The following is a 27,451-nucleotide window of genomic DNA, read 5'->3' on the forward strand; positions in this document are numbered from 1 at the left end:
TAGTCGTAGTCAAAGTACTAAAAAAAAAGTAAAAATAGCTTTAGTAGTAAATGTAGTAGTAAAAAAGGGAGGCAATATTAGTAAAAAAAAAAAGTAAAAATTTGTAAAAAAAAAAGTAGTAGTAGTAGTAAAAAAAAGTTTAAAAAAAATAAAAAAGAAAGGAAGTAAAAACAAACACGGAAATAACCTCAACAATTATAATAATTCTGTAACATAATTTTAAAATGTAATAATAATAATAAAGTTTTTCAGAAGTGTTTTTTTTCATTTTGTCAAATAATTTTCTAAATTAAATTCTTTTTTTTTTTTTCAATCAGTGGGACATTTATTTATTTCTACTTTTTTTTTCCAGAGATTATTTTATTTGGCTCCTTGCCTTTATTGGATAGGACAGCCAAACATGAAAGGGGAGAGAGAGGGTGACATGCAGCAAAGGGCCACAGGCTGGAATCGAACCTGTGGCCGCTGCAGCTAGCTGCTTTCATGTAAATTAGTATTTTCACCTCTTTACCTTTCCGTCAGTGATTTCCAACAAGCTGTTCTGTCGCTCTCTTCACAGCCAGACTCCATTGAGAAAAACAGTAATTTAACATCGTTGAACACAGGAGCTGCTGAGTCAAGTGGGACACCACACAGCGTTCAGCTTCACACTGAACTGGTTGGAAGTTTTAACCCCGGCACAACCTTCAGATTCCCCCATTTGTTTCTGAGCATTGATCACAGAACGCACCTCACAATAGAGTTCAAAAAAATAAAGTTTAATGTTTATGTGCTGTATAACAAATAAAATATATTAGTGTTTAAAAAACAGGTGCATAACTAGGTGAAGCCTAATCTATCACTTTACAATAAACAGTGAGGAGAACGGTGATCAGTGAGACGGCAGGTCAGACATGCGCTATTCTCTGAAACATCGTACAACAGTCACACTAACTAGGACAGTGTTTGAGCCGAGCAGGGCCGGAGACAAAAGGTCATCTTGTCCCCAAACCTCGACGGCGTTATCTCCCAGAATTCACCAGCTAGTTTTGCAAACTCCAAATCCTCGCTGCAGCTGTGGGCAGAAGTAACGGCAGTTTTGGGTTTCCGATCATTTCTACAACTCGTATTCGTCAGTGTAAAAAACCATCAAATTTGGTTCTTTTGTGTATTTACGATGGGTTTTCTGAGTTAAAAACATACTTATAGCAATGCTAAAACAGGCCCAGAGCATAACACGACCACCACCGCGCTCGACTAAAGGTATAACGGTCTTGGGTTAAAGGCCTCACTGTTTATCGTCCAAACGAATCTCTGGTCACTGAAGCCAAATAGCTCGATTTTTGTTTCATCTGACCCCTGAACTTTCCTCCAAAATGTGATCCGTGGCCAACTTTAGTCGAGCCTTTGAGGCCCAGACACACCAAACCGACTTCAAAGAACTAGCGTCGCCCCACATTGTCGTGTCTCGGCCAAATAGTTGCACATGAACACACCGCAAAGACTACAGCTGACAGCCAGCTAGTTTGTACGTACATTCTGCGCCTGCATGACAAGAAGTTACTCTTCACACAGGCAGACGGCAACAGTCTGTACTGTCATTTGACAAGGGAAACTGGGAGACGCCAGCCATCTTGGCGCTAGTTAGCCAGTTAGCACGTTAGCAACACAGCCCAGTGTTGAAAGAATAAAGAGCGTATTTACTGTGCGGCAGCGAACAACAACACAAACCATCAGGAAATCTTTAAAGAGCTCAGTGACTAAAGAAAATGAATCTTACCTTATCTGACAAGTCTGTTTTGGTCTCACTCCCTCTTGGTGTTTGCTCTTTGTTTACTTTCCTCACTTCTGTTTCTCTTCACATGCGCTGCGCTGAATTGCTGATGCCGATTCGACATAGTGAATCGGCCAAAAAAAAAAAGCCTAGAGCGGCTGACGAGGGGCAACAGACGCTCACTGACAGCCTAACACTGACTGACGGCCGACTGTCGGCTTGGTGCATCAGGGCCTTTAACGTGCCGCTTCTGGAGCGAAACTTCCTCCTTGCACGGTGATGTAAAACACACTCGACTGTGGGCGCTGAAACCTGTGCTCCTGCTGCCTCCAACTCATCTTAGACCTGCGTTTAAGTGGTTCTTGGTCGACTCTTAATCACCCTGACCAGATTCCTCTCAGCTGCAGGCGATAGCTTGACTTTTCTTCCTGATCGTGGCAGTGACATTGATCTTGGGGCGTAGCTGCTTTGAAATGTCTCCCAGTGACTGTCCTGACATGTTTAAGTCAATGATTCACTTTTCCAGATCCACGCTGAGCTCCTTAGACTTTCCAACTGTCGTGCTTGTGGCTGAAACTAAAGAGTGTTTCAAACCAGCTGCAGTCAATCATGATCACTCACAAGAAGTGATGAGGCCACTCCACAGAGCAAACCTGAGTGACACAACTTTGTACATCGTCAAAACCGATACATCAGGGTGCTGCGTGTGGATTTCGTACTCGGTAGAGTTGGTCGCGCTTTCAGGAGATCCATAATAAATTCATAGAAGGGATTTTTTTGTGTTTTTCACTTAAAGAAACTAAAAAATTCCGCAAGACATTTTGACCAGGTGCCTGCTACCGCTTAAAAAAACATGAAATGTAAACTTTGATTTCTTTGAAGTGGTACCAGTTATCAAAATGCCCACTAGGCCTGATAAAGTCCAATGGGGAGTACCACCAGTTGGTCCAGGAGCTTCTCCTCCATGACGGATGTTTCCAGGTATATTTTAGGACGACTGGGGCAGTTTGACGACCTGCTGTCTATCATCGGGCTGTATAGCTCTGGGTATCCAGCAACCACCACCACCAGTTTCTCCTCAAATCATCCCATTGGATAATGGGAAAAAAGACGCAATAACTACGTCAAAGTACGGCGATTTGGTGTGCCCCCAAAGTAGAGCGGTTCTGACCTCTGTTCATGGCGATTCCCCATTATTTTCAACGGGAATTTCGTGAAAATGACTTTAAAGTCAAAGCACATCATTCCCGATCATTCCGATGTTTTAACGAATGTTTTGGCAGCGCTGCCGGATGAATAGCATCCCGAAGATGTGGTAGAAGATTATGAATATGCAGGAAAAAAGTGTACCTTCTGTTGCACAGCAGGCGCCCAAAATGATCGGAAACCCAAGTCTGCCGTTACCTACATGTTCTCTACAAGTGTACGTAAACTTCTGGCCCACAGCGGCAGCTCCTCGCCCAAACGGCTCCTTGAAACAAAAGGAATTTGATGAACAGAGCACATTGTCTTTAAATACAAATACAGCCCCACCAGAAGTGAGGCAACACAAACATCTCCCACGTCGCAGGTGAGTTCCCACCCTGAAGGTCATGACAGACGTACAGTTACCGAGCACATGACACAACGATGGATCCATAGAGTATGCAAATAGACTTATTACTTACATAAATATTGCATTGGTCTGCCATTACGCTGAGTGAGACTAAACTATCTGCAGGGACGAAGGGGGGGAAGGAAAGAAGAGTTAGACCAAATTGTCTGGACGTTATTATCATCTGGGACCAAACAGACGTATTTACACAGTGTGGCCAACACAGAAAAACACAGTGAACACTTATTGTTATGTATCTACCTCTAAACAGCAAGAACACGTCTTTGAAATATGCACTGATGGCCATCACAGGGGGGTTAAACACTGTTAAGAGCTAAGGCTAATCAACATTATCATCATGTAAAGCATGTGTTTATATACCAGACACTTTCACACGGTTGTTTTTTTTTCCTCAGTGACACTTAAGTTGTTTTTTTTTTGTTGTTGTTTTTGCTCTACACACATAAACACCGTATTGACACCAAAAATCTACAGCAAAGTTACACTTGACAAACCCTGGTTGAGAGATTAGGCTAGCACTATTTGTTATCACGGTACTATTTACAGACCCCAGGCTGCTGCTCCGCAAAGAGCAGCAATAAACAGGAAATTTTGCTTTTGGCTGCAGCTGGAGAGAAATAAAAAAACACACACCTGCAATCTTTAATATTTGATTCTGTCTCCAAAAAGCTGCTGAAAAACCACATCTTTAGTCCTGAAATACTCCCCGTTTGCAGATGCGTGGTTTCGCTCCAGCATGCAGTGTTTAGCTAAATTACAAAGTGAAATGAACCAATTAGCTCGGCCTCCGGCATGCCAGCCCAGCCATCCTACCAAGACGAATGACAGAGGTCCCCTGCTGTTTCTCCACAACAGCTCCTATACATCCTCTTCTTAAATTACCTTCCATAAATATACACAAGACAAGAGTGCGGAGGGAAGGATTAACCCCACCTCTCCTGGTTTCCCATTTGAAGTCAACGACAAAGTAAAGAAAAAAGGAAAACCTGCTGAAGGGGCTGAGTCCTGACTCCATCTCCCTACAGTACATTTTTTTTTTACACCTCTGAGTTACAGTACAAATGCAGACACCCTAAGTTAGATTTGGGAGAATGACGGAGGCTCAGAAGACGTGGGGCGACGGCCAGCAGCCGAGTGTTGCTGAATCTTTGGCTAGTGCTGGTAGGTTTGAACGTCTTACAGGAGACGAGTTGTGAAGTCATGGACATGGAGTGACTTTCTGGATGCTGACGAAAAATGACGCCACTGACCAAAGATCTCATTTTTAGGTAACGCTTTGTATGTCTACCATTAAGATTTAGAGCTGCACAATATGAGGACACCATGCTAAAATGTTGTCTCTCATGAAGGGGTGACCAAGAACAGTGGACGATTCGATCTACGGAGCCTGATTTGACCGCCGACCTCAGTCGAATCGTCACAGTTGAAGGAAAATGCTGATATGAAACAAAGGACTGTTCCATCGTGGCTATACAGGGGTGCTTAATGTCTGATCTTACAAAGAATTGCTTGTCTTTTCCCGATAAATCTTAACGTTTCAACAGGTTTGGCGTACGTTTGTTTAACAGAGCGCTCACATAAGAACGCTCAAAAAATCAACCGGAGAAGGCAAGAAGTCTTCACACCTGCTTTGTTTGGTTCGGTTCAATCAAAGGAGGATTATGGAGGATGGAGGATTATTAATGTGCACCTCCTCCTGTACTGCCTTAATATGCACATTCAGCACATCCAATGCATCAAAACATTGTTTTCTAGTTGGAGCCGCGTTTGCCTCGTTTTCAAACTGTATGCTTTGACTAAAATGAACAATGACAGCAATATAGTCCACGATGAGCAGCGCTAAAATCAACCTGCGTAGTTGTCCCTCCATTGTGACATTAGAAAGTGTCACATTTATCTTGCAAGTGTACTCTTCTTCAACGTTTGCTTTACTTCCTGGATTTTTCCTGCATGGAAATTCTGACCAATCAAGAGCAGCTTTCTCACACAAGGCATTTGATCTGGTCCTCTTGTAAATGCTGCCGTGAGAACACCAACCAACTCTAGGTCTGAAAGCACCCTGAGTGCGTCTGTGGTTTAAAGTCCGAAAGAAACAACGGCTTTCAATAAGGCTCGGATGAACCAGCAGATGGTGGGACAAGGGCGGGAAAGGCGAATCGGTGACAATAAGAACTCCAGTAGGTGTTCTACAAAAGGTAACGTTAGCCTGCACACTTTACTACCCTTGCGGTAAGTCGCGTGAACAGAATTATGACGCCTAATGGTGAGGACTCTTTGTGATTGGCCCGAGAGTTAACTGCATGGCTGGTATCAGACAAAATAGCGCCTAACGATATAATGTATTTTCATGCATTGTTAGTAAATTCAAAGTGCTATATCGTAGTCTTTAGCAATGTGTTTATCGCTCAAGCTGACATCACAATGACGACTGAAAAATGATGTATTGTGCAGCCCTAATAAGTAAGATATCACAAGTTTTATCTATACTGTTTACTATTAGCATTAGGGTAATATTGATTCAATGACCTTGCAGAGCTGCCAACCCCAAAATAACTGTAATTTGTCTTTCGATTATGAAAATGATCTGCGAGACTGCACTTGCATTGCTTTCGAGCTAAATGCTAATGATTAGCTAGTAATGTTTGCTATGGTCACCATCATAGTTAGCATGCTAGCTATTGTTGTTAGTTTTGCAGGTATTTGGTCGTAAACCAAATTACTGGACCAATACGTTCTGACTTGATGAGGGCGCCACATAAAACCTGAAGGCCGTAGTTCCCAACTGGTGGGCTGCGGTCCAAAAGTGGGTCGCGGATCCATTCTGAATGGACCGCAAGTGACTCTCAAACGTGTCAAGTTTTTTCACACTTTATTTTGAAGTACAGGGACTTTCCAGCACAGCACTTCTATTCTGAAGCGCCATTTCCTGCTGTAGAGTGAGTGACTAACAGACAGCTACTTGACAGAGGCAGCAAACCACTACTGCTCTACTCAGGAAACGTTGAGATATTTCACTGCTTCATTATGAATGACTTGCAGATGGCGCTACATCAAGAGGATCGCCAAAGTCTTTAGGAATGTCCAAACCAAACTTCGTAGCAATCTGTCAAATATTTATCAAGATATTTCAGGACCAAAGTAAGACATGTTTAGAGTACCACTGCTTGTTTGGCAATACAATTTTAGATTTAATATTGGCAGCTTCTGCGGCTTTAGTTTTAAGTTGAAAGTGCATGACGAAGGCCTTAAAATTTGGCTACATGGTAGTCATATAAAGTGTTACCAAGATGCTGAAGACGTGCAGCAACACAGCCAACCTTTCTGCTTCTGTCTCATCTCTGAATCTACCTTTGAGTTAAGACTCAGCCCCGGCGTCACAGCCTGCAACCTGGCTGTCCAAAGAAAGCAACAAACAAAACACCCAGGAAGAGGTAAAGAGTATACAAACAGATCACTCTTAAATTACATGTACATCTAACGTGTACAATTAATCAACAGACAAAGACCTGCGGAGCACTGAGGGGCTTCTCGTCATGCTCTCGAGGTGCTTTGGCAAATACCGTTTAAACAAAAGAACAAAAAGACAAAGAAAAATAAATGCTATTCATGAGGCAACATTGGTTGTTAAGGCTCTACTGTGGCTGTGCTTGCTTAGTATCTATTGACGGGTAATAACTGCATACTGTCAAGTGTGAGTAGAATGAAGTGGGGGGTGGTGGTAGGGCGAGGCGGGAGGCACTATGTGGAGTCTTCCGGCTCTGACTTGATGGTCTTCTTCTCTGCGTTGCTGGACGTTCGCTGCGACGTCCCGTTTTCTGGAGATAAAGGATGGTATCATCAGCAAAGAGGCTGATAATGCAGCATAAAGCCTTGGAGCAATTGTAGGACAAATTTAACATCACTAACCTGTTGCTGGTGTTTTGGTCTCGTCTGTGTTGCTGTTGTTGTTGTTGTGGTTGTGATGGCGCTTCAATTCATTGGCTAGCTGCTTGCCCAACGGGAGGTCGCCTTCCTGCATGTTCTGACTAACCACACGCAAGTTGATTGGTCGTTCATCTGAGGGGACAGACAGAAACACAAAGGACAAACAGAGTTATTCTTATTTCGCTCGCCTCAGGTGCAGCTCGTACTACGTTCATCATCAATCAGAATGAGACTGAAGTGAATCCAGTCGCTAACGCCTCACTACAGCAACGCTAGCTGCTGTTTCAACAATGTTTCTCTGAAAAGACGTGCATGCAGGCTGAAATTTGGCTGTGCTGTCCTGTCAGGTGACGTGCTGACTTAAGGTGCGGACACACCAAACCGACATCAAAGAACTAGCAGCGACGAAAGCCAACTGTTGCGTCGTCTACGTCGCCTCACGTCGCCTCACGTCGCCCTGTGTCAGTTGCATTTGAACACACTACACGGACTACATCCGACGGCCAAGTGGCACGTACGTTCTGCACCTGCGTGAGAGAGAGCGGAGTGAGAGAGTGGTACATCCTGTCAGCCGAGGGGTTTCCTATCTGTGCAGCCGAGCACCGCAGCACCTCCACGGACTATTACATCCAGACGGTCCCGGTGTTTCCTCCGCAGGCTCCACTTCACTCAGCTGCCCGATAAACCCGCTGCTTCTTCCCACTTTAACCTGAATAACAAACCAGGGCTCGGTGCTCTGGTTGGATCCAAACGGAGAGCCGGGGCTAGCTCAGAGACTAGCGGAGGCTAACTGGCTGTGCTTCCCTCCGGTCATGCTGCGGCTAACGCTCCGCTAGCCACTCCCAGCTAGCTCCGGTTTGTTATTCAGGTTAAAGTGTGAAGAAGCAGCGGGTCTGTGGGGCAGCTGAGTGAAGTGGAGCCTGAGGAGGAAGCACCGGTTAGCCCCGGTTTCACTACAGGCAGATTCACTCGCTACAGGGGCGAGGAAATAAAACCTGAACAGCCAATCAGAGTGACTATTTATGTTGTTTTTATCTTTTATGGCCAAAAGTGAAAAAGAAGGTTGTGGCATCTTCTTCTGTAACAGAGAGATTGTCTCATATCGATTGCAGGCCTCTAAATCGTATCAAAATCGTATCGTGGCAGACTTCATAATATCGGCAAATATTGTATCATTATCCAAAGAACTAATATAATATCGTATCGTGATGAAACTGGTGATTTACATCCAAAATGTTAACAGGTGGTCCACGGACACGGAGCAGTAGAGCTTCCAGAGTGGGGGAGTGACAGCTGACAGTTCGGTCGGCCCGCTGGTTATTCTTTTGGAAGAAAGAACCTTCGAACCACCACCTCTACTTTCAGAGCCGTTAAAATGAAATCAGAGTTGGCGCTCTGATCGACACCCTCAGCTGCCAGCGTCAATTGTTAAACTGAAGTATTCCTTTGAATCAAATCGAATCAGAAAACATCAGAAAAAGCAGCTGTGCACAGTTGCAAAACGTGTTGAAATGTGTTATAGACTACAGCTGATACTGATTACGTTATATTTCTTCATTTGAGGTTTACTAGTGAGCTACAGAACAACGTGCATACAGAGGAAGGAGTACAGAGCGGGGGGAAAATGAATACGAGAAGAAAATGGTGATTAAGAGAGAGATACAGGAAAAGACAGCATGATAAACAACTGTGTGGAAGGAAGGAGGTTAGGACACTCAGAGGACGAGAAGGAGAAGAGAAGAAATGACAAATGACAGGGAGGAGAAAAAAAAGAAAAGGGACACGAAGAAGAAAAAGAGGAAGGAAAGGAGAGAAGAAGAGGGGGAGGACAGAGAGACGGAGACGGAGAGTGAAACGGAGAGAAAGAGAGACGCCCCCCTCCAGGCAACTGGCTGGAGGTAAACAGGCGTGGGCGTGATAATTACAGGTGCATTGTGGGATTTGTGGGAACAGCGATATAATGAGCTGTCGGGAGTGGGTGAGGGAGGAAAGGGATGAAAATGAGATGAGGCCCGGAGGAGAAGGAAGATCTTGAATAATGATGCTTTTTTTTTTCTCTCTTCCTCTTCTTCTGTGTTTGAGATAAAAAGTGACAGCTGCCACGGCCGGGTGGAAAATCAGCACCTATAGGTGTTGTTTCCATCCACACAGTCGCGTACACATCCTGTGGATTTAAGACATAAATACTCTTCAAATGAGACTGTCGCACTACGTTTCATTTCCTGTCACCACAGCTGGGTGTCTTCTCTTGATCGGACTCTAGGGGCAGCAGTGAGCTGATACATCTTGTCAAAAAATAGGTCCAGACTAAACCTGGACGACCCAAAATGACAGCGATAGATATATATTTTTTGGATCGTTGCATTGTTTCCAGAGCTATATGAAATATTTAAACCCAGACGACAAGTGTGAAAAAAACAGCTCCATAAAATACTTAAAGTCTGGGATTTTCAAGACCGGGGATCGGAGGATTTAAACTCGTCCCCGTCGTCTGCTCATGTCCTACCTTGGTTGTCTCTGCTGGCGTCAGCGGCGGCTCCATTGGTGTTCTGGGCGTCGTTGAGGTACTTTAAGGCGGCGGGGGGGATCCTCCAGTCCAGAGCCTGGAGTCGCTCCTGGACGGCTGCGTCCTGGAGGATCTCCATCTGCCTGGCCAGCAGACGCTCCAGCTGCATCTGATGAACACAAACAACCCAAAATAAGACTTGAAAGACACTTTATTCATTCTAAATTAACTGCAGTGAAAATCAATCAGCAGAAATCTGCAGAAGACGTAACACAGCTGGATTTCTATGTACACTCTGAAAGATTTACCCTCGCAGCTTTAATGAGGATCAATAAAATTAAATTGGATGGAAGTAAAAAAAAAAAAAGATCATTTAATTATATATGTAGGCAACATTTACATCAGCGCCCACACACCTGATTCTTACTGACGTTAATGAAGTGAGGGTGACATCATAATTTAGTCTGATTACCAATAATTTATAACAACACAACTGAAAAATGGCCGCAACAAACAAATGTCATGCTTCTCCTGTGTTTTCTTTACGTTGTGGTTTGCTAAACGTGACACACTTTGGAGGCGCAGCGTTATTTCAGCTGAGACACTTGGATTTGGTCTGGTTGCTACGATTTTTTAATTTTTATTTAACCCTTGACTTTTGATCTTCGATGACCAGATTGTAATCAGTTCATCCTTGAGTCTGGAGGAATGTTTGTTTAAAAACATCCCTCGAGACATTATTCAAATATCATGTTCACAAGAATGAGACAGACTAGGCCACAACAACCTTGGCCTTTGACTCTAATCATTCTGTTGTTGATTCCAAGTGGACGTTTGTGCCAAATTTGAAGAAATTCCCTAAAGGAGTTCTTGACATATCAGGTGCACAATGAGACTGATGCAAGGTGACGGTGACTTTGACTTTTGACCTTCGACGACCAAAATGCAATCAGTTCATCCTTGAGTCCGGAGGAACGTTTGCGCCACATAAATAAATAAATAATAATAATAATAATAATAACAATTATTACAATAATAATAATAAATAAAAAAATAAATAAATCCCTCGAGGCGTTACTCAAATACCACGTTCACAAGAATGAGACAGACAAGGTCACAACAACCTTGGCCTTTGACCCTAAATTCTAATAATTTTGTTGATGATTCCAAGTGGACGTTTGTGCCACATAAAAAAAAGAAAAAATGAAGAAGAATACATCCCTCGAGGCATTATTCAAATACCACGTTCACAAGAATGAGACGGAAAAGGTCACAACAACCTTGGCCTTTGACCCTAAATTCTAATAATTTTGCTGATGATTCCAAGTGGACGTTTGTGCCACATTAAAAATAGAAAAAAAAGAAAAAAAAAAGAAGAATACATCCCTCGAGGCATTATTCAAATACCACGTTCACAAGAATGAGACACAAACTTGGCCTTTGACCCTAAATTCTAATAATTTTGTTGATGATTCCAAGTGGACGTTTGTGCCAAATTTGAAAAAACGCCAAGGTGTTCTTGAGATCAAGAGACGAATGACACAGGCAGATGTACAACCTAAAAACATAAAGCCTTTGGCCACAGCTGTCACTGACGCAGAGGCATCATAACATACTTGCAACGTGGCGTTTCTACAAACTTAGAGCACAAAAGATTATTCAGAAATATGAACGTCTGACTGTACACAGTCAAGCTGCTGCGGCACGAGAACTTTTCACCAGTAAATCACACCTCCAACAGGTATAGAAGAAGCAGCCATTAACGTTCACTCACACGCAGCCTGGAGAAGCGTAACTCCAGCTTGAGGCCGTCGCCGAGCATTAACACGGAGGCCGACTGAAGCAAAGACTGACAAACAGTTGACACCTCAGATTCACAGAAATGTGCAGGAATAAAAACATCTCATTGTCAGTGTGCACGTCACTGTCAGCTCAGATTATTACGGGACCAGCAGCGGCTCACAGGACCCCGCAGAGTGAATGCAGCCATGAAATCTTCTTCTTCTCCTGAACATGATTTCTGAGGAATCACATCAAACTGACAAGTGGAACTGCAGCTGCACACACGGCGGCTGATAAAACCAGTGTGTGCACACATGACGTTCACACATGAAGAAGAGCAGCAGCATGTGTTCTCCACTAACTGTCCACATGAACTTGTCTTTGTGCTAATGAGTTATCATAAAGCTCTCCTCCTACACTGCGGCTCTAATTAAGAACACTGGAAACCAATAAGGAGCAGGACTGGGAACCAACTGGATCCTGCTGCCACAAACAGCTGCTGACAGGGAGATCTGTCGCCATGTTTGTTGGCGAGAAGATGACGCAGAGTTTTAGCAATAAACTATTTTAGACTTGTTTTAAATTGTGCGTTGTCACTGGGCGAGAGACGAGAGATGAGAGCTTGGGACCGGAGTACACAAACTTTATTTACAGTAAAACAGAATTAAAGAAATTATAGTTGCTTTTGTTTCCTGGCGGGAAACCAAACGCAAGTGAACATGACCTTAAAAATAAATGTCTTTCTCGCCCAGTCACATTGATGTGCCGGTATCTCCTCTGCTGTCCTGTCTAGCTTGTTAAAGATAACATCTGTCCTAACAGTTACCATCTGCGACTGGCCCCTCCAACACAGGTCATATAAAAGTAATCGACATAGCAACTGTGACGTCTCTCACTGGTTTGTGGACTCCAGTTCTGAAGCCTCAAGTTCGGCATTTGAGCCGTCGCCATCTTGGTTTTTCGGAGCCAGAAGTGCCCATATTTAAGAGGGTGGAGGACGCTGCCAGTATCCTCGGCTTTATCGTCTATTTTACTCTTAATGGGACGATCATTTACAAAATGAACATCATGCTGAGTTGAAGAAGACTTGGAACTAGAGATCGCGACCATGAACTCATCAGGACAATGTTCACCAAGGTCAAGGATTCTCTGAAGGTGTTCTTGAGATACAAAAACATCCCTTGAGGCGTTATTCAAATATCATGTTCACAAGAATGAGACAGACAAACAACCTTGACTAGCCTTTGACTCTAATCATTTTGTTGTTGATTCCAAGTGGACGTTTGTGCCAAATTTGAAGAAATTCCCTAAAGGAGTTCTTGACATATCAGGTGCACAACAATGAGACTGATGCAAGGTCACGGTGACCTTGACTTTTGACCTTCCACAACCAAAATGCAATCAGTTCATCCTTGAGTCCAGAGGAACGTTTGTGCCAAATAAAAATAAATAAATAGTAATGATAATAACACATCCCTTGAGGCATTACTCAAATACCACGTTCACAAGAATGAGTTAAACAAGGTCACAACAACCTTGGCCTTTGACCCTAAATTCTAATCATTTTGTTGTTGATTCCAAGTGGACGTTTGTGCCAAATTTGAAAAAATGAAGATCATTTTCTCATTAACTTATGTACAATCTAATGTATTTTTGCTGCCAGTAGAGTCGCCCCCTGTTGGCCATTAGAAAGAATGCAGCCACTTCCGCACTGGCTTCATTTTTCAAACCCAAAGGCTTCGTTTACAAGAACCAGAAACTCCCTCTCTCATTTTTGGGATTTCGGGCTACCTGCAGGTTTCGCCCGACGGTCTCTTCTCCTTTCGACTTGGCGCAGGCCAGCTGCTCCCTCAGCATCTCCTGCCTCATGTGGATGGCCTGCAGCGCCTCCTGGATGTCGAAGAAGTTCTCCTAAAGACATCGAGAAAAAAACAGACAAGAAAACTTTTTTGATATTGTTGAAAAAAAAAAAAAACTTGTGATTTTACCTTATTTTTTGTGTCTTTATCTTTTTTTCAACAAGTTTTTAATAATTTAATAAATTTGCTTTTGCCTGAAATTAAATTTTTCCTTAATCATTTTGTTTTTTTATAATCTTGTTTTAATCAATTTTAACTCTATATTTATTGCTTTTAATTATTAATTTATGCATCTAATTGTGTCCAATATCATGATCTACTTAATTTTTTATTATTCTTCTTTTGCATCTGTTTGAAAAAGAGCATTACATAAATAAATAACTCTACCCACTAGTAACAGTAACGTGAGATCAGGGATTTATTTTCTAAGCATTTTCATTTCCTTTGATACGAAAACAACTGACAAAACAAAGTGGAATTTTTTTGGAGTTTTTCAGATTCTGCAGAACAGCGGCCTGAAAGTGAATTTGGCAGGAATTCCCCGCGTCTTTTGGGAGCTCAGAGTAGCTTTAGTGAGCAGGTGTCGGTTCATCTGCAGCTCGTCGTCGTGGTTGAAATCCCTGCAGAGTTCTGGGCCACCACATGTTTTCCATCAGCGCCTCACAAACTGAGAGGAGCCATTCAGAGCTCAAAGACAACTCTCAGAGCCAAGTGTGTTAGGAGACGAACACACACACTTTGTACTCAGTTCAAGGCTGCGCATGTTCTGTTTCTGATAGCTGCACACGGACGACCTCCATCTGCCGCCGTCTTTACACTTAAATATTTAAAATTAACCAGTGTGTGAGAGACAGCTTCATTATTTATTAAAAGAAGCCAAAAGTAAAGAGGTCAAATGTCTGTATCATATTTTTAAAAATAAACCGCTGACTCCTTTAAAACAGCAGCGAGTGAACACACGTCTGGTGCAGAAACGTCGTCTGGAAGCTCTTTCATACAGGAAGTGAAGCTTTTTAAATTTAACTTCTGATTTCTCTGGAACAAGCAGAGGAAGAGCTGGGCGTGCAGTGTGAGCAGGAACGGCTGAGAAGTCTTTTAAAACTGACAGGTGCACAGCTGCAAATCACTGACTGTGTTTATCAGGTGGTTTTGACTTTTGCTTCGTCTAAAAAAAGGGCAGAAAAATGTCCCTGAAATGTCCCAAAACCAAAAGTGTTTGCATCAAACTGCTTGTTTGGTTCAACCAAAACTAATGTTTGCAAAATCTGACCTTACCTCTGTTTTAATCCTTTTCGGGGACGGCTCGTCTCTGTCGCCGCAGCGAGACCTGCGTGGAAACATCAGCGTTATTTAAGACGAGACAGAACGTCTTCCTGAAGGATGAACAGTGAGCGTAAAGACAGAAGCAGTGTTACTCACTTGCTGGTGCGGTAGGTGTATTTGTACGTGACCTCTCTGGAGATCTGCCGGGCGAGTCCAAACAGCTCGTCTCGACGTGTCAGCAGCGCCATGTCCCTCATACAGAGCTGGGCCGCCGCCTCGTTCACCGTCAGCTGCACATCACACACACAATCAGAACGTCACGTAAACCTCAAAGACAAATTCACTCATTAAGAAGTCAAGATATTTTTTGTGGACAACCTCGTGCAGCGTCAGGTGTTTGCCGTCCCTCCTCTTGGAGTCAAAGCGTCCGTAGATGGCGCTGTATTTACGGATCTCCTCCTCCCGCCGCGAGTCGTCGTCGCTCATTTCAAAGATGTGTCCGATCATCTTTGCCAGTTTCTTGTTGTTCTTCAGCTGCTCTTTGACCTCCGCTAAGTCTGTCTTAGGAAGTCCTGGTGCCATCCTGTCCACACACTCCAGGACCGACTGGACGGCGGCGGCGTCCAGAGCCTCTAACGCGTCTCTCGGCGAGGACGGGGAGCCGAGGTCTGACGGCGACAGGCTGTGCTCGCTGTCGTTGCTGTGTCCCGACCAGAAGCGGGCCTCGCTGCTGCCCTGCAGGGGCGACCCGGCTGACACTTTGTCCCGCGCCACGTCCAGCTTCCCCGGGTCGGAGCAGGCGGCGGCGACGGCTTTGGGCATCTTGACGCTCGCCGTGTTGGCTCGGTCCTGCGCGCTGAGCAGCGTGGGCGAGCCCTCGGGGAGCTTGTAGACAGGGATGCTGCAGACGGGCAGCGACGTGAGCGGCTGGTTGAAGATGGCCGGGTTGGTGACCCAGTCGCGGAGCGCCTTCTGCAGGCGGCGCACGTGCAGCGGCTTGCTGGCCATGCCGACGAGGGCCATGATCTCCAGGAACTCCTCCTCCCCGGCCTCACACAGCTGCTGCACGTCGTCGCCGCCCTGCTGGATGAAGGCCTCGTAGTAGTAGAGCAGGTTCGCCCGCTGCAGGATCCGGTAGAGCTGCAGCTCACCCAGGGTTCTCGGCAACACCGCCGCCATACCTGAGGGAGGACGACAACAGATATTCAAAGAGCTCACTGACATTTTAAGACAACATGCATCTTCACTTTGTTGCAGAGAATCAGAAGAGAAGATCAACATCACTCTCCTGTCTGTTAGCTTAGCATGTAGCACACATATCTGACTCTGCACCAGAGTCACCACCGCACTCTGAACATGGAGGCACATTCATCTGAAACATGTACATGTGTTATATTTGGACTGAACATGTTCTTCTTGGCAGGTGCACGGTTGCAGGTTATCAGACCTCAGCAGGTGCGTGAAACGGTTAAATCTGACATTTATAGACTGAATGGTCGAGGTAGGAATTTCATATTCCTGCTTTAACCCTGTTTGGTATCTGCGTCTGTTCAGGTGTTTTAACTTGGAAATATTCGTTTCATGTGTTGGATGAAGACACAAAACGACATTCTTCCTCTCACCTGTGGAGTGTTGGAGATGTCTATAATGGAACTAGATGTCACTCAGCTTGTGGTGCTCCAAGCACCAAAAAAAGTACATTTAAAAAACTCAACATTAATGTCTCTTTCCAGAAATCATGACCCACTTTCTCAAGACAATCCACAGACCTTGTTGTGATCTACTCACGGACAAGAGGCTTGCGCTCATGTCAGCACGAGATTAATGGATACAGGTCTGGCTGCCCTCTAGGCTCTATTAAGATAACACGTCCGCAAGATTAGACAGACCCAAGGTCACAGTGATCTTGGCCTTTGACCACCAAAATCTTATCAGTTCATCCTTGACCCATAGTGGATTTTCTGAAGGTGTTCTTGAGATATCAGGTGCACAAGAATGAGACAGCTCCAAGGTCAGGGTGACCTTGACTTTTGATCTTCGATTACCAAGTTGTAATCAGTTCACCCTTGAGTCCAGAGGAACGTTTGTGCCAAATAAAATTTCATTTAAAAACATCCCTTGAGGAGTTATTCAAATATCATGTTCACAAGAATGAGACTGATGCAAGGTCACGGTAACCCTGACTTTTGACCTTCGACAATCAAAATGCAGTCAGTTCATCCTTGAATCCAGAGGAACGTTTGTGCCAAATAAAAAAATAAAAAAATAAATAATGATATTACATCCCTCGAGGCACTACTCAAATACCACGTTCACAAGAATGAGACAGACAAGGTCACAACAACTTTGAATTTGACCCTAAATTCTAATCATTATGTTGATGATTCCAAGTGGACGTTTGTGCCAAATTTGAAGAAATTCCCCCAAGGAGTTCTTGACATATCAGGTGCACAAGAATGAGACTGATGCAAGGTCACGGTGACCTTGACTTTTGACCTTCGACAATCAAAATGCAATCAGTTCATCCTTGAGTCCGGAGGAACGTTTGTGCCAAATAAAAAAAAAAGAAAATAATAATAATAATAATAACAATACTACATCCCTCGAGGCGTTACTCAAATACCACGTTCACATGAATGAGACAGACAAGGTCACAACAACCTTGGCCTTTGACCCTAAATTCTAATCATTATGTTGTTGATTCCAAGTGGACGTTTGTGCCAAATTTGAAGAAATTCCCTAAAGGACTTCTTGAGATATCAGGTGCACAAGAATGAGACTGATGCAAGGTCACGGTGACCTTGACGTTTCACCTTCGATAATCAAAATGCAATCAGTTCATCCTTGAATCCAGAGGAACGTTTGTGCCAAATAAAAATAATAATGATAATAATAATAATAATATTACATCCCTCGAGGCATTACTCAAATACCACGTTCACAAGAATGAGACAGACAAGGTCACAACAACCTTGGACTTTGACCCTAAATTCTAATTATTATGTTGTTGATTCCAAGTGGACATTTGTGCCAAATCTGAAGAAATTACCTAAAGGAGTTCTTGAGATATGAGGTGCACAAGTTGTGAGCAGTTTCATGTAGGAACTACTTTCTGTCTACCGAATAACACCCGCCAGTTGTATCACCGCAAAAAAGGAGGCATGCATGTACTGCTAGCTAGTTCAGTGATGCTAGGTGAGCTAGCAGTAGATACATGACTCCCTCTGCGTGGTGATACGGTTGGCGGGTGTAGTCAGGGCCACCCATAAGGGGGTGGAAAGAGGGTAAGTGATATGTGCGGTCATCGTAAATCTAAGGACCAAAATACATGGGACACAGTCACGGCAGGACATGTCTGCCGCAGCATGGAGCCACTATGTGTGATTGGAAAAGAGCAGAGGTGCGTCTTTGTCTCCTACGTCACCCCTGCAGCTTGTTCAAAACACATTTTTTGTGATTACAGAGGAGGTTAAGTACCGAGAAAAGGTTCAGCAGGGTGCTTGTACCGGTTTCAATGTGAAGGGTACCCAACCCTGATCACCCTGCAGAAGGAAGCGGGCATCTGCTCACCTACGAGAGATGTAAACATTAAAGGCTCTACAGGTAAGAGGGGAAATATGTTTGATTTAAGGTGAACTGTCCCTTTAAAGACGACACAGCTGCCTCTTACACGGCTGCAGTAGTTTAGTGTTACACTCTGGTTGAAAGCAGACAGAAATAAAAAGCTGAAACTGCGTCTCCACACACATCAGGCAGATTCCACATCGACAGCAGCCAGAGAATTAACTTTTTCTCGATATGTGTTCTGCTGTCAGATTAGTAATTATCTCCGCTGTCATTCACTCTGCCTCCACTCTCCACCCTTACAAAGCACAGAAACACTCCGCTCCGCGCCAGATACTTGTCGCTTGCCACCTTAGATTTGAGAAGAAGAGGAAAAAAAAAAAACAAAAAAGTGGAGGCTTGTTCTCGACTCTTCCTATGTGCATGTGAGGCCCTGCGGAGGCCTCGCTAACAGAGGAGTGGCAGTCAGCAGGCCCGGGTTGCTGGGAGGACCACATGCCTCTCTCCACCCCTGCAGGATGTGTAGGTGGTGGGCTCGCCTCGCCCAGAATAGGCCCAGAGAGCCTCAGCCCAGGGAGCCAGGCAGGCCTCCACTCAGCCTGAGTCGGGAAGACGACAACTGAAGACATTTTATTTAAACTACAGCCTCCAATCCTGCAGCTGACAGAGCTGCCGCTAATCGACCGACCTGTGAGCAGCCTGCTGCAACCACCATGATTCATCAGTGCCTGAATCTCTACTGAACACACCAGCAACATTAAAGTTAGCTAAAAACAATCTGTCTCTAAAGAAGAGAAACGAGTCACTTTGAGTTTAAACAAGTTCAGAAAGTCAAACAACAATTCCTTTGTTAGCGTTCACAGGACAGCAGCTCCCAGGAGGTTTGGTCCAGCCTGTCGGACGTCTCTGAAACTTTGTTCTTTCGTCTATATCTACAAAATCAACAGATGCTCTTTATCTGTTCAACTGTTTAGCTTTTGATAGAAATAAATATTAAGAAAGACGTCAAACAAACAAAAATATATAAATACGTTACACTTTTATACGAGTCCACACAACTTATCAAATCTGTTAACACATCTGTAATACAGCAAAGATGGCAACTTACTTAATATATCCTCTTTTTTAGCAATAAATTCCACCAACATATTTCTTTTTGTGTCTTTCTGCTACAAACTAACGATTCAAATCGACCAAATCTGCACCCGGAAACAGAAAATCAAGGCGACAGCTAGTGAACATTGTTCAAGAGAATATTAGAGATCGTTTTAAAGTTGCGTTAAAACAGTATCTACAAACATTTCAGGAGCTACAAGTGAATTGAGCCTGTAAGTTATGGAAATATTAAAAAATTCAAGTCTGATGTGATTCATAATTTTGTGTTTGGCTTAATTTTTATTTCGTTTCCGTACTTAACGTTAAACCGAAAAGACGAGCTGTTTTGTTTGTTGCGTTTATCCGTCACATTGTGCACAAGTGTGTATGACTGTGTGTGTGTGGACCCCAGGTGATAATGGGGATCCAAAAAATAAATTAATAAATAAAGTTGGGCTTGTTTTTATCAGAGTTGTACGGACACCGATACCAGTACCGGAAATGTCTCCAATACTGCCTAAAATGCGGTATCGGCGAGTACAGCCTATTACCAATCCGATACCACGTAATGCCTCACATCATTACGCATACGCACGCTACAGGCAAACAAAACGGAAACGGAGCAGAGTTTAAAAAGCGTTCTACTGTAGCCTTTAAAATGTCTTTTTTACCAAATTGTTTGACTGCACTTTAACCTGTGTCTTGATCTGTGTCAACACTGGATAATAATAATTAAAAAAGTTTCATGGCATTCATTCTACTATTATGTATTTATTTCTTAATATTTTACACAGAGTTTTAGGAGTTGAGACATACAATAATTCATATCCCATCCATTTTTATTTTACGCGCTGGTATCGGATCGGTACTCAGTATCGGCAGATACCTAAGGTTCAGGGATCGGAATTGGTATCGGGAAGGAAAAAGTGGAATCAGTACATCTCTAGTTTTTAGCAATTAATTCCACCAATATATTTATTTTTGCTTCTTTCTGCTACAAACTAACGACTCAAATCGACCAAATCTGCACCTGTAAATTATGAAAATATTAAAAAGACCTGGTTGAAAGTAGAAATCCTCGTTTATTTAATACCCTATTTTCTTGGAGTTAAATGGGCAGATAAATACAGAATTCAAAGTCAGTCAGACAAGGATTTATGTTTATTAGGAATTAAAATTTTTATGTACGAAGATCAGAAATTCAAGTCTGATGTGAATTTGTGACTGATTTATAATTTTGTGTTTGGCTTAATTTCTGTTTCATTTCTGTACTTAACATTAAACCGAAAAGATGAGCCAAACTGTCTGAACCTGCATTTGCCTACATCGTTGTCCTGTGTGGACGTATGTTTTTAACATTATATTATGTTTATAAATGGACTAACACGGCAACATGAAGGAGATCACATTTCAGTGGGGGCGGGAGGGAGGATGAGCACTGCGCATTGTGTTTGTTTACTGGAAAGTTCATGTGTTTTTTGAGTTCGCCTCTTAATAAACTAAAACAACCAGTAGAACAACATTTGGGATTTGAGCTGAAGAAACAGGTGTTTTATTTAACTACGAACTATATGGTGTTGAACCTTTGTTGCATTTGCTGTTTCTTTTTACTCCTGTCACTTGCTTTGACGCCCCGCAACGGATGAGAATTGGCTGATTTTTTGGGGTGACGAGGCATGGAGTTAGGCTTCTTATAAAACTAAAACAACCAATATAAAAACAATTTGGATTTCACCCAAAGAACAAGGTGTTTTATTTAACTACAAACTAAATTTGTCAGATGTCCTGTTTCTGTTTAGTCCTGTCACTCGCTTTGACGCCCCGCAACGGACGAGAAACTGCTGATTGTTGTAGTTGTTGGAAGTTGGAATCAAGAGTTATCTATACAAAACAGGAGCTGCAAGTTTCTGACAAGTCTTCACTGCCGAGTTGAGCGCGGCAATATGAAGGAGATCAAATTTCAGAACAGGTAGAAGAGGGGACGAGCTCTTTGTTTGTTACAAAAAACTGCATGTGTTTTTTGGGGTGACGAGACGAGACATGAGTTAGTCTCTTAACAAAACTAAAACTGCACCAAGATGGCATCATTTTGGATGTGAATATAGGATGGATGCACACTGTTTTGAGCTGAAACTTATTCATGTTTTTAAGCGATGCACGTTTACTAGAGAGTTCATGTGTTTTTTGGGGTGACGACACAAGACATGGCAGTGTTTGTCTCTCAAGAAACCTTAAAGTGCTCCAATATAGCAACACTTTGGATGTGAAGCCGACGAAAGAGGTGACCTGACCTCCTATTTATTCCTGTTGCTTGCTTTGAAAGTGTCGCAGTGGACAAGGAACGGCTGATTCGTAAAGTTAAATGAAGAGTTATCGCCAGGGAGCTTAAAGTTTCTGGCAACTAACCATCACTAATAACATTTCCAGTAAAGTTCGGTATACAGGTTTGGAAATGTTTCCATTATCTCAACCCAAGCGGAAGCTGTTTCTGAAATAGAAAGTTCGAATTTGGGTTTTCATGCACGCTGCGACATCAAATCGTTCTTATAACGGTCTAAAAAAATAACTACAATGCAAAACTGGGAACATAAGTGGAATCAGATCCAAAAATACCCTCATTACTTTCTGAGAACAACTTCTCTGTGGCTCAACCTGCTGACTTTCCATCAATATCACCTGCGTCAACACAAACACGAGTGGCGTTTACAACCAGAGAGTGCTGTAAAAGAAAGTGGTGATACGGCAGAAGTCACTGTAGGAAAATAATGTCATGCGAGAGGAAGTTCATCATTTGAAGCATCGAAGATGGGACCGGCAACAGAAACAAGTGGAAAACATGACTCAACGTACCTCGTGGTTTACGTCACAAAGGTCATTTAATTAAGCTGCTAAAAGAAAATGTCGTGGACTCAAGTAAAGTGACAGAAGTTGAAACAAAAAACTGGAAAAGAAAATGAATCAATGAGCAGGGTCATACTTAGTGAACTGTAAATGATACAGTTAATATTGGGTGAAAACAGTAAATATGATCCCTTTGAATGTGCATGTAGAGCACTGATCTCACAGTTTGGGTTAAGTATGACTCAAAATTTCAAGATTTAAGTTTCAAAAAATACCAAAATTGCTTACATGTAGATAAATTATATCGATACTGTGATATTAAGCTAGATTTCGTCTTAGATTTTGGACAGAAAATGTTGTCGTTTCCTGGTTATAAAGGCTGCAGTACAGTAAAGTTCTGTTCTAGCTATTCTATTACGTCGTTATTTTATCCATAATACTGATAGTTATCTATTAAATACCATATTGTCTCAATACTGTTATAACGACTGGTCAAAAATATTATGAAAATTTGATTTTCTCCATATCTCCGTGCCCAGTTTTTTAAAATTTGGCCGTATGTTTCGGCGTCAAAATGCTATTTGCTGAAGCTCTTCAAAGAACTGTTTCCCATTATATCAATTCAATTAACGGGGGATCCTAAATTTGTTGCTCTTGGCATTTATCCAAAGGGACAAAAAACAAAACGCAGTGAACACATTTTTATAGACGCACTTAGCGACCAAGCATTGGGGCATTAGCTTCGGGAAATGTCTGCATGTTTTCCTTTGGAAAAAATTACGCACACAATCAAAGATAAACAAGAATGGTTTCGATGTATAAAGGACCCATTCGTAAGATATCTTCGTCTTGTCTTGTACGTTGGACATAATCGAGGAAGCATAATCACAAACTCTGCATTGAAACTGACTGAAACTTATAAGTAAATGTATTCCATAGTATGCAATGTAGGATGTTTATCGGTGTCTGTCATTTTGTATAATGTTGAAAACTAAATAAACAGACTGTTGAAAAAAAACCAAACCTTTTTCCCACATGACCTGATGTAGGTTTCTGCGTGATGTCGTAGCTGCATATAAACTCGGGGTGGGAAGCACCAGTGGCCCTGTTATGACATAATCACGATACTAAAGCCACGATACGATATTAGTGTGATTTTAAAGGTGTTGCGATACGCTGAGTATTGCGATGTATCTAGTAGACTGAAAAGCCAACTATTCTAAAAAATTAATTTGTGCCGACCTCAATTCAGATTTGAAATGTCGCTTGATGCTTTTGTGTTGTGCTTTGTTTATGGTGCTCTGTCGTGTGCTGTTACGTGCTATACGTGAACGGCTGATGTGTGATAATGTTATGTGTAGTATGTGTTTCTATGGCGTACGTATGCTAGGCAGAAATACTTGAGCAGCTCCTGAGTCAAAGGCGACTTTCCCTACGGGGACAATAAAGAGTGTCATATTGTATCGTATCGAGTCATATTTCATCGCATCGTATTGTATTGAATCATATTTCATCGTATCGTATCATATTTCATCATTTCGTACCATATCGTACCAATTGATTTCATTATTCTAGTCGGCTACCAAAACTTAAACTTGTATTTATAATATAAATCATTCATATGATAAAAAAGAAAATCGATACTTGTTGTCCATGTGTCGATACGATATCAGCACATAAAAATATCACAATACTTTGCTGTATCGATTTTTTCCCCACCACTAATATAAACCCATGTACTGCTGTGGACGCCATGTTCAGTCCTGAACGTCTCACAATAAACACTCTATATATATAACGCATATATATATATATATATACATATAACAGCTTCAGCTCCTCCTTGTAAAGGCCTGTCTGACAGCAAGGTAAAGCTGTAAAATAATCTTAACATAGTGTCCACTTACACTGATGTTGATTTTTATTTTTTTTTGGGTGGTCCTTTTTAAGGAGGCTAAAATATGTTTTGCAGCTGCCCTCGTCCACAGGCTCCAGACTCCTTCGACAGAAACAGTAATTTTAGTTCACAGAACACAAAGACTCATCAGTTACGTATTAGTTTGTGTTGTTGCTATCGCTTTAGCTTTAGGCTGCTTCTCCAAACTGGGAGCGTAGTGACCAGCATCTAACTGCAGGTTGAATCTCACTGTGTCTTCACCTGGTTAAATAAAGGTTTAATGATAATGAAACAGCACCATCCTAAAACTCCAAGCTCAACTCTGAAGCTAACACTCTCATGCTTGCACTGTCAGCAATCGGCATATCCAGATTTAGTGTAAAAGCTATCGCTGTGTTTGTGCTGAAACGTCACTTTCCAGGGGTCATTGTCAAGTGCAAGCAGAATACACTGTATGTAATCAAAGTTTTAGCCATACAATGTTAGCAACTGAGCACAACAAGCAGATTGGTGTGCGAGTCGATCACACTCAGGGATCATTTGTGTGAAGAAGACGCTTCTACATTCTATAGTCTTATTTTTTCCTTATTATGCAGTGAGTTGTAATGGAGCCAAATTATGTAACATTACCTTTGTTAAATGTTGCTGTTGTCCCTGGTTTTATATGAGTAGAGGAAAAGTCCGCTAGCTGCTAGGCTAATCTATACAATGTAAAATGCCATAGGCTTGTGCTAATAACGTTAGCATGCTGTATTTGTGGGGAAAATGTGTCCAGATAAAGACAAGTGTTTGTCTGTGAATGCTGCGAGTTATAGTGAAGCTGATTTGTGTACTTGTGTTTGAAACTGTCTCTATTAAGCCATATTTAATGTGTGTTTAATGTGTGTTTAATGTGTGTTTTGTATCAAGTAAACTTTACAGCTGCTGACTGGTGTTTTGGAGGTGTAACTGCAGAGTGACACGGACACACCACCACACAGGTATAAATGCTCATAACAGCGTAGGCTCTGCCGCACAAGTATGAATCCCCCTTTATGTCCTGTTTTCTTAAATTTGGCACAAACGTCTACTGGGCTGGACGAGCTGATTAGATTTCGGTGGTCAAAGGCCAGGGTCACTGTGACCTCGTCCGTCTCATTCTCTTGAACGTGATATCTGCAGAACACCTTGAGGGAATTTCTTCAAATTTGGCACAAACGTCCACTTCGACTCAATGATGTGTATTTTTTGAACATTCGTATGAAGTGTTGACCGATAAAACTTTTAAACCTGCTCTGAGCGACCTTAATAAATGACACAAACAGAGGTAGCTGTGCACAGACAGTCCGTCCTCAAAGACACTTGTTCATACACGTAGCTAAAGTACTTTCATACCTCCACATACTGAGCTGGCCAATCGCTGCACAAGGAGGCCACGACTGCTCCCTTAATTTGGGAAAAGGTGTGAGAGGAGGAGGTTTCAGACGCTGATCGACGTTACAGCAAGATTTACCCAGCACGTATTGCACAATGTAACATGCTTTAAAATTAGGCGCAGATTTCGATTGATTTGATTTTTGATGTAATTAAGATGTAAATTAATGAGGGTGTCTACAGGTATCAGACAGTTATATTCAATGCTTTTAAAGACCTGATCAGGACGCCTTTTAACCACATTTAGGGACAGAGTTTTGGATGAATCATGTTTTATTTATTTAAGTATCGCAGGTAAGTGGTGTACACGTGGTCTTGTACTTTTTTAAAGATGTGTAACATTAAAATTTTTAGACTTTTACATAGAAAGGCATCACTCATTTTCACAAAAAGAAATTTAAAAAACGGATAAATTAAATTAGATAAAATGTTTGTCGCAGTTAAGACTATTTCCTGACTTTTAAGGCCTAATTTAAGACCTTTTAAGGACCTGTAGACGCCCTGATTAATGCTGAAATGGCACAAATTGGTGCAAAAATTAGGTGTTTGATGCTTAATATTTTGTGGCATGGACCTCCAAACCTCTGAATGCTGAAACAAACCTCACGCCCTTCTGTTTAAATCAGTAGCGTACAGTTTGACACAGATGTAAAGATTTTATCAGAGCCACTGTGGCACCATTAGATGCGATTTATCTGTTTATTTATCTGTGATTGTGGCTTCTTAAAATTATGATTTGATGCTTTTCCTTCACATATATTACAGTAAATATATTTGATTTGGTTGTCTGGATGAAACAAGATCGATGTCACCTTTGCTGACATTCCACAGACAAAACAAAGACTCGTCGGCTGCAGCTATCAGACGTTCCCACTTTTGTCTCAGAGGCTGTTTTCTGCTGGTTTTTCACAATAAAGCGCAAACGTGTGAATTGAATGCCTATATATAGCTGCGGTGTGAACTCCCGTGTGTGCGGCAGGTAGATTGTCCAAGCCTGTCTGGAGCATGAAACAATCCTGCGGCTTTAAAAAGCACCACACGGCGTTCCTGCAAATAGAAACTGGATCCATTGACTCCAGTGAGGAAACGGCTCCGGTGGTGCTCGTTGTCGGCGTCTGCACAAACGCTCCTTCAAGACTGATATCTAACAGCCTGCCATCTTACTCCAGGTTTTATCACAGCAGACATGTGTGTGTGTGTGTGTGTGTGTGTGTGTGTGTGTGTGTGTGTGTTTGGTGTGTGTGTGTGTGTTCAGGGAGTAATAGGCGCCTGTGAATGGCAGCTTCTAATTGAAGTCCTGCTCCACAAAAGCGAGTTTAGCGAGTTCGGCTTTTCACCTGGAGAAGGGAGGCGTGCGCCGGCACAATGGTGCACACACGCACACACACTTAGATTACACACACACACACACACACACACATACATACACACACTCAGGCTGATGTGTAGTTTTCCAGGTAAAAGTGCCACGCAGCAGACCAGGCTTATCTAAAGTGAGGAACACTTTGACTTCACTGTGATTCAGATGGGATTTCCCAATATTTCAGTGCGGAGGAAGAACGCCGTGATCACCACGGTGACCTGGGAACTATGTGTTCAGTCATGTGTGCACCATAACAGCAGATTTAGTGCAGTTATTCAGGCTCTGGTGCAGCTGAGCACACCTGGCAAAGACACACAGGCTATTTAAATTAAACACCACATTATTGTGTCTTTAATGTTCCCATAGTAACTCAATGGGGAGTCCACAATGACACAGTCACCTTTATATTCGCATTTTAATGCACATGAGTGGCTACAACTGTGCTTCCCTATCTATTATATTATTACTGTAATATCAATAAAGCCTGTGTGGTGAGGTGAGGTTGCATCTGAGCTATTTTTGACTCCCTATAAAGATAATTCCACATACTAATGTAACAATAGAGGCTTAAATCAT

General features: G+C 42.5%; 1 protein-coding gene across 3 annotated transcripts in view; it reads right to left on the reverse strand.

Annotated features, from left to right (window-relative positions):
• Positions 1–737: 737 nt before the first annotated feature.
• The window catches only part of LOC125884745 (NGFI-A-binding protein 1-like), a 35,502-nt gene continuing 8,788 nt past the window's right edge, over positions 738–27,451 (reverse strand). For all 3 annotated transcript variants that reach the window (XM_049569887.1, XM_049569888.1, XM_049569886.1), the window contains 7 exons: positions 15,081–15,883; positions 14,859–14,992; positions 14,715–14,766; positions 13,372–13,491; positions 9,799–9,967; positions 7,275–7,424; positions 738–7,183 (listed from right to left, as the gene is read on the reverse strand). In XM_049569887.1, the coding sequence (XP_049425844.1) occupies positions 7,107–7,183; positions 7,275–7,424; positions 9,799–9,967; positions 13,372–13,491; positions 14,715–14,766; positions 14,859–14,992; positions 15,081–15,881 (1,503 nt within the window). In that variant the 5' untranslated portion in view covers positions 15,882–15,883 and the 3' untranslated portion in view covers positions 738–7,106. The remainder of the gene's footprint in view (positions 7,184–7,274; positions 7,425–9,798; positions 9,968–13,371; positions 13,492–14,714; positions 14,767–14,858; positions 14,993–15,080; positions 15,884–27,451) is intronic.

This window comes from Epinephelus fuscoguttatus, linkage group LG24, assembly GCF_011397635.1.
Source record: "Epinephelus fuscoguttatus linkage group LG24, E.fuscoguttatus.final_Chr_v1".
Taxonomy (NCBI): domain Eukaryota; kingdom Metazoa; phylum Chordata; class Actinopteri; order Perciformes; family Serranidae; genus Epinephelus; species Epinephelus fuscoguttatus.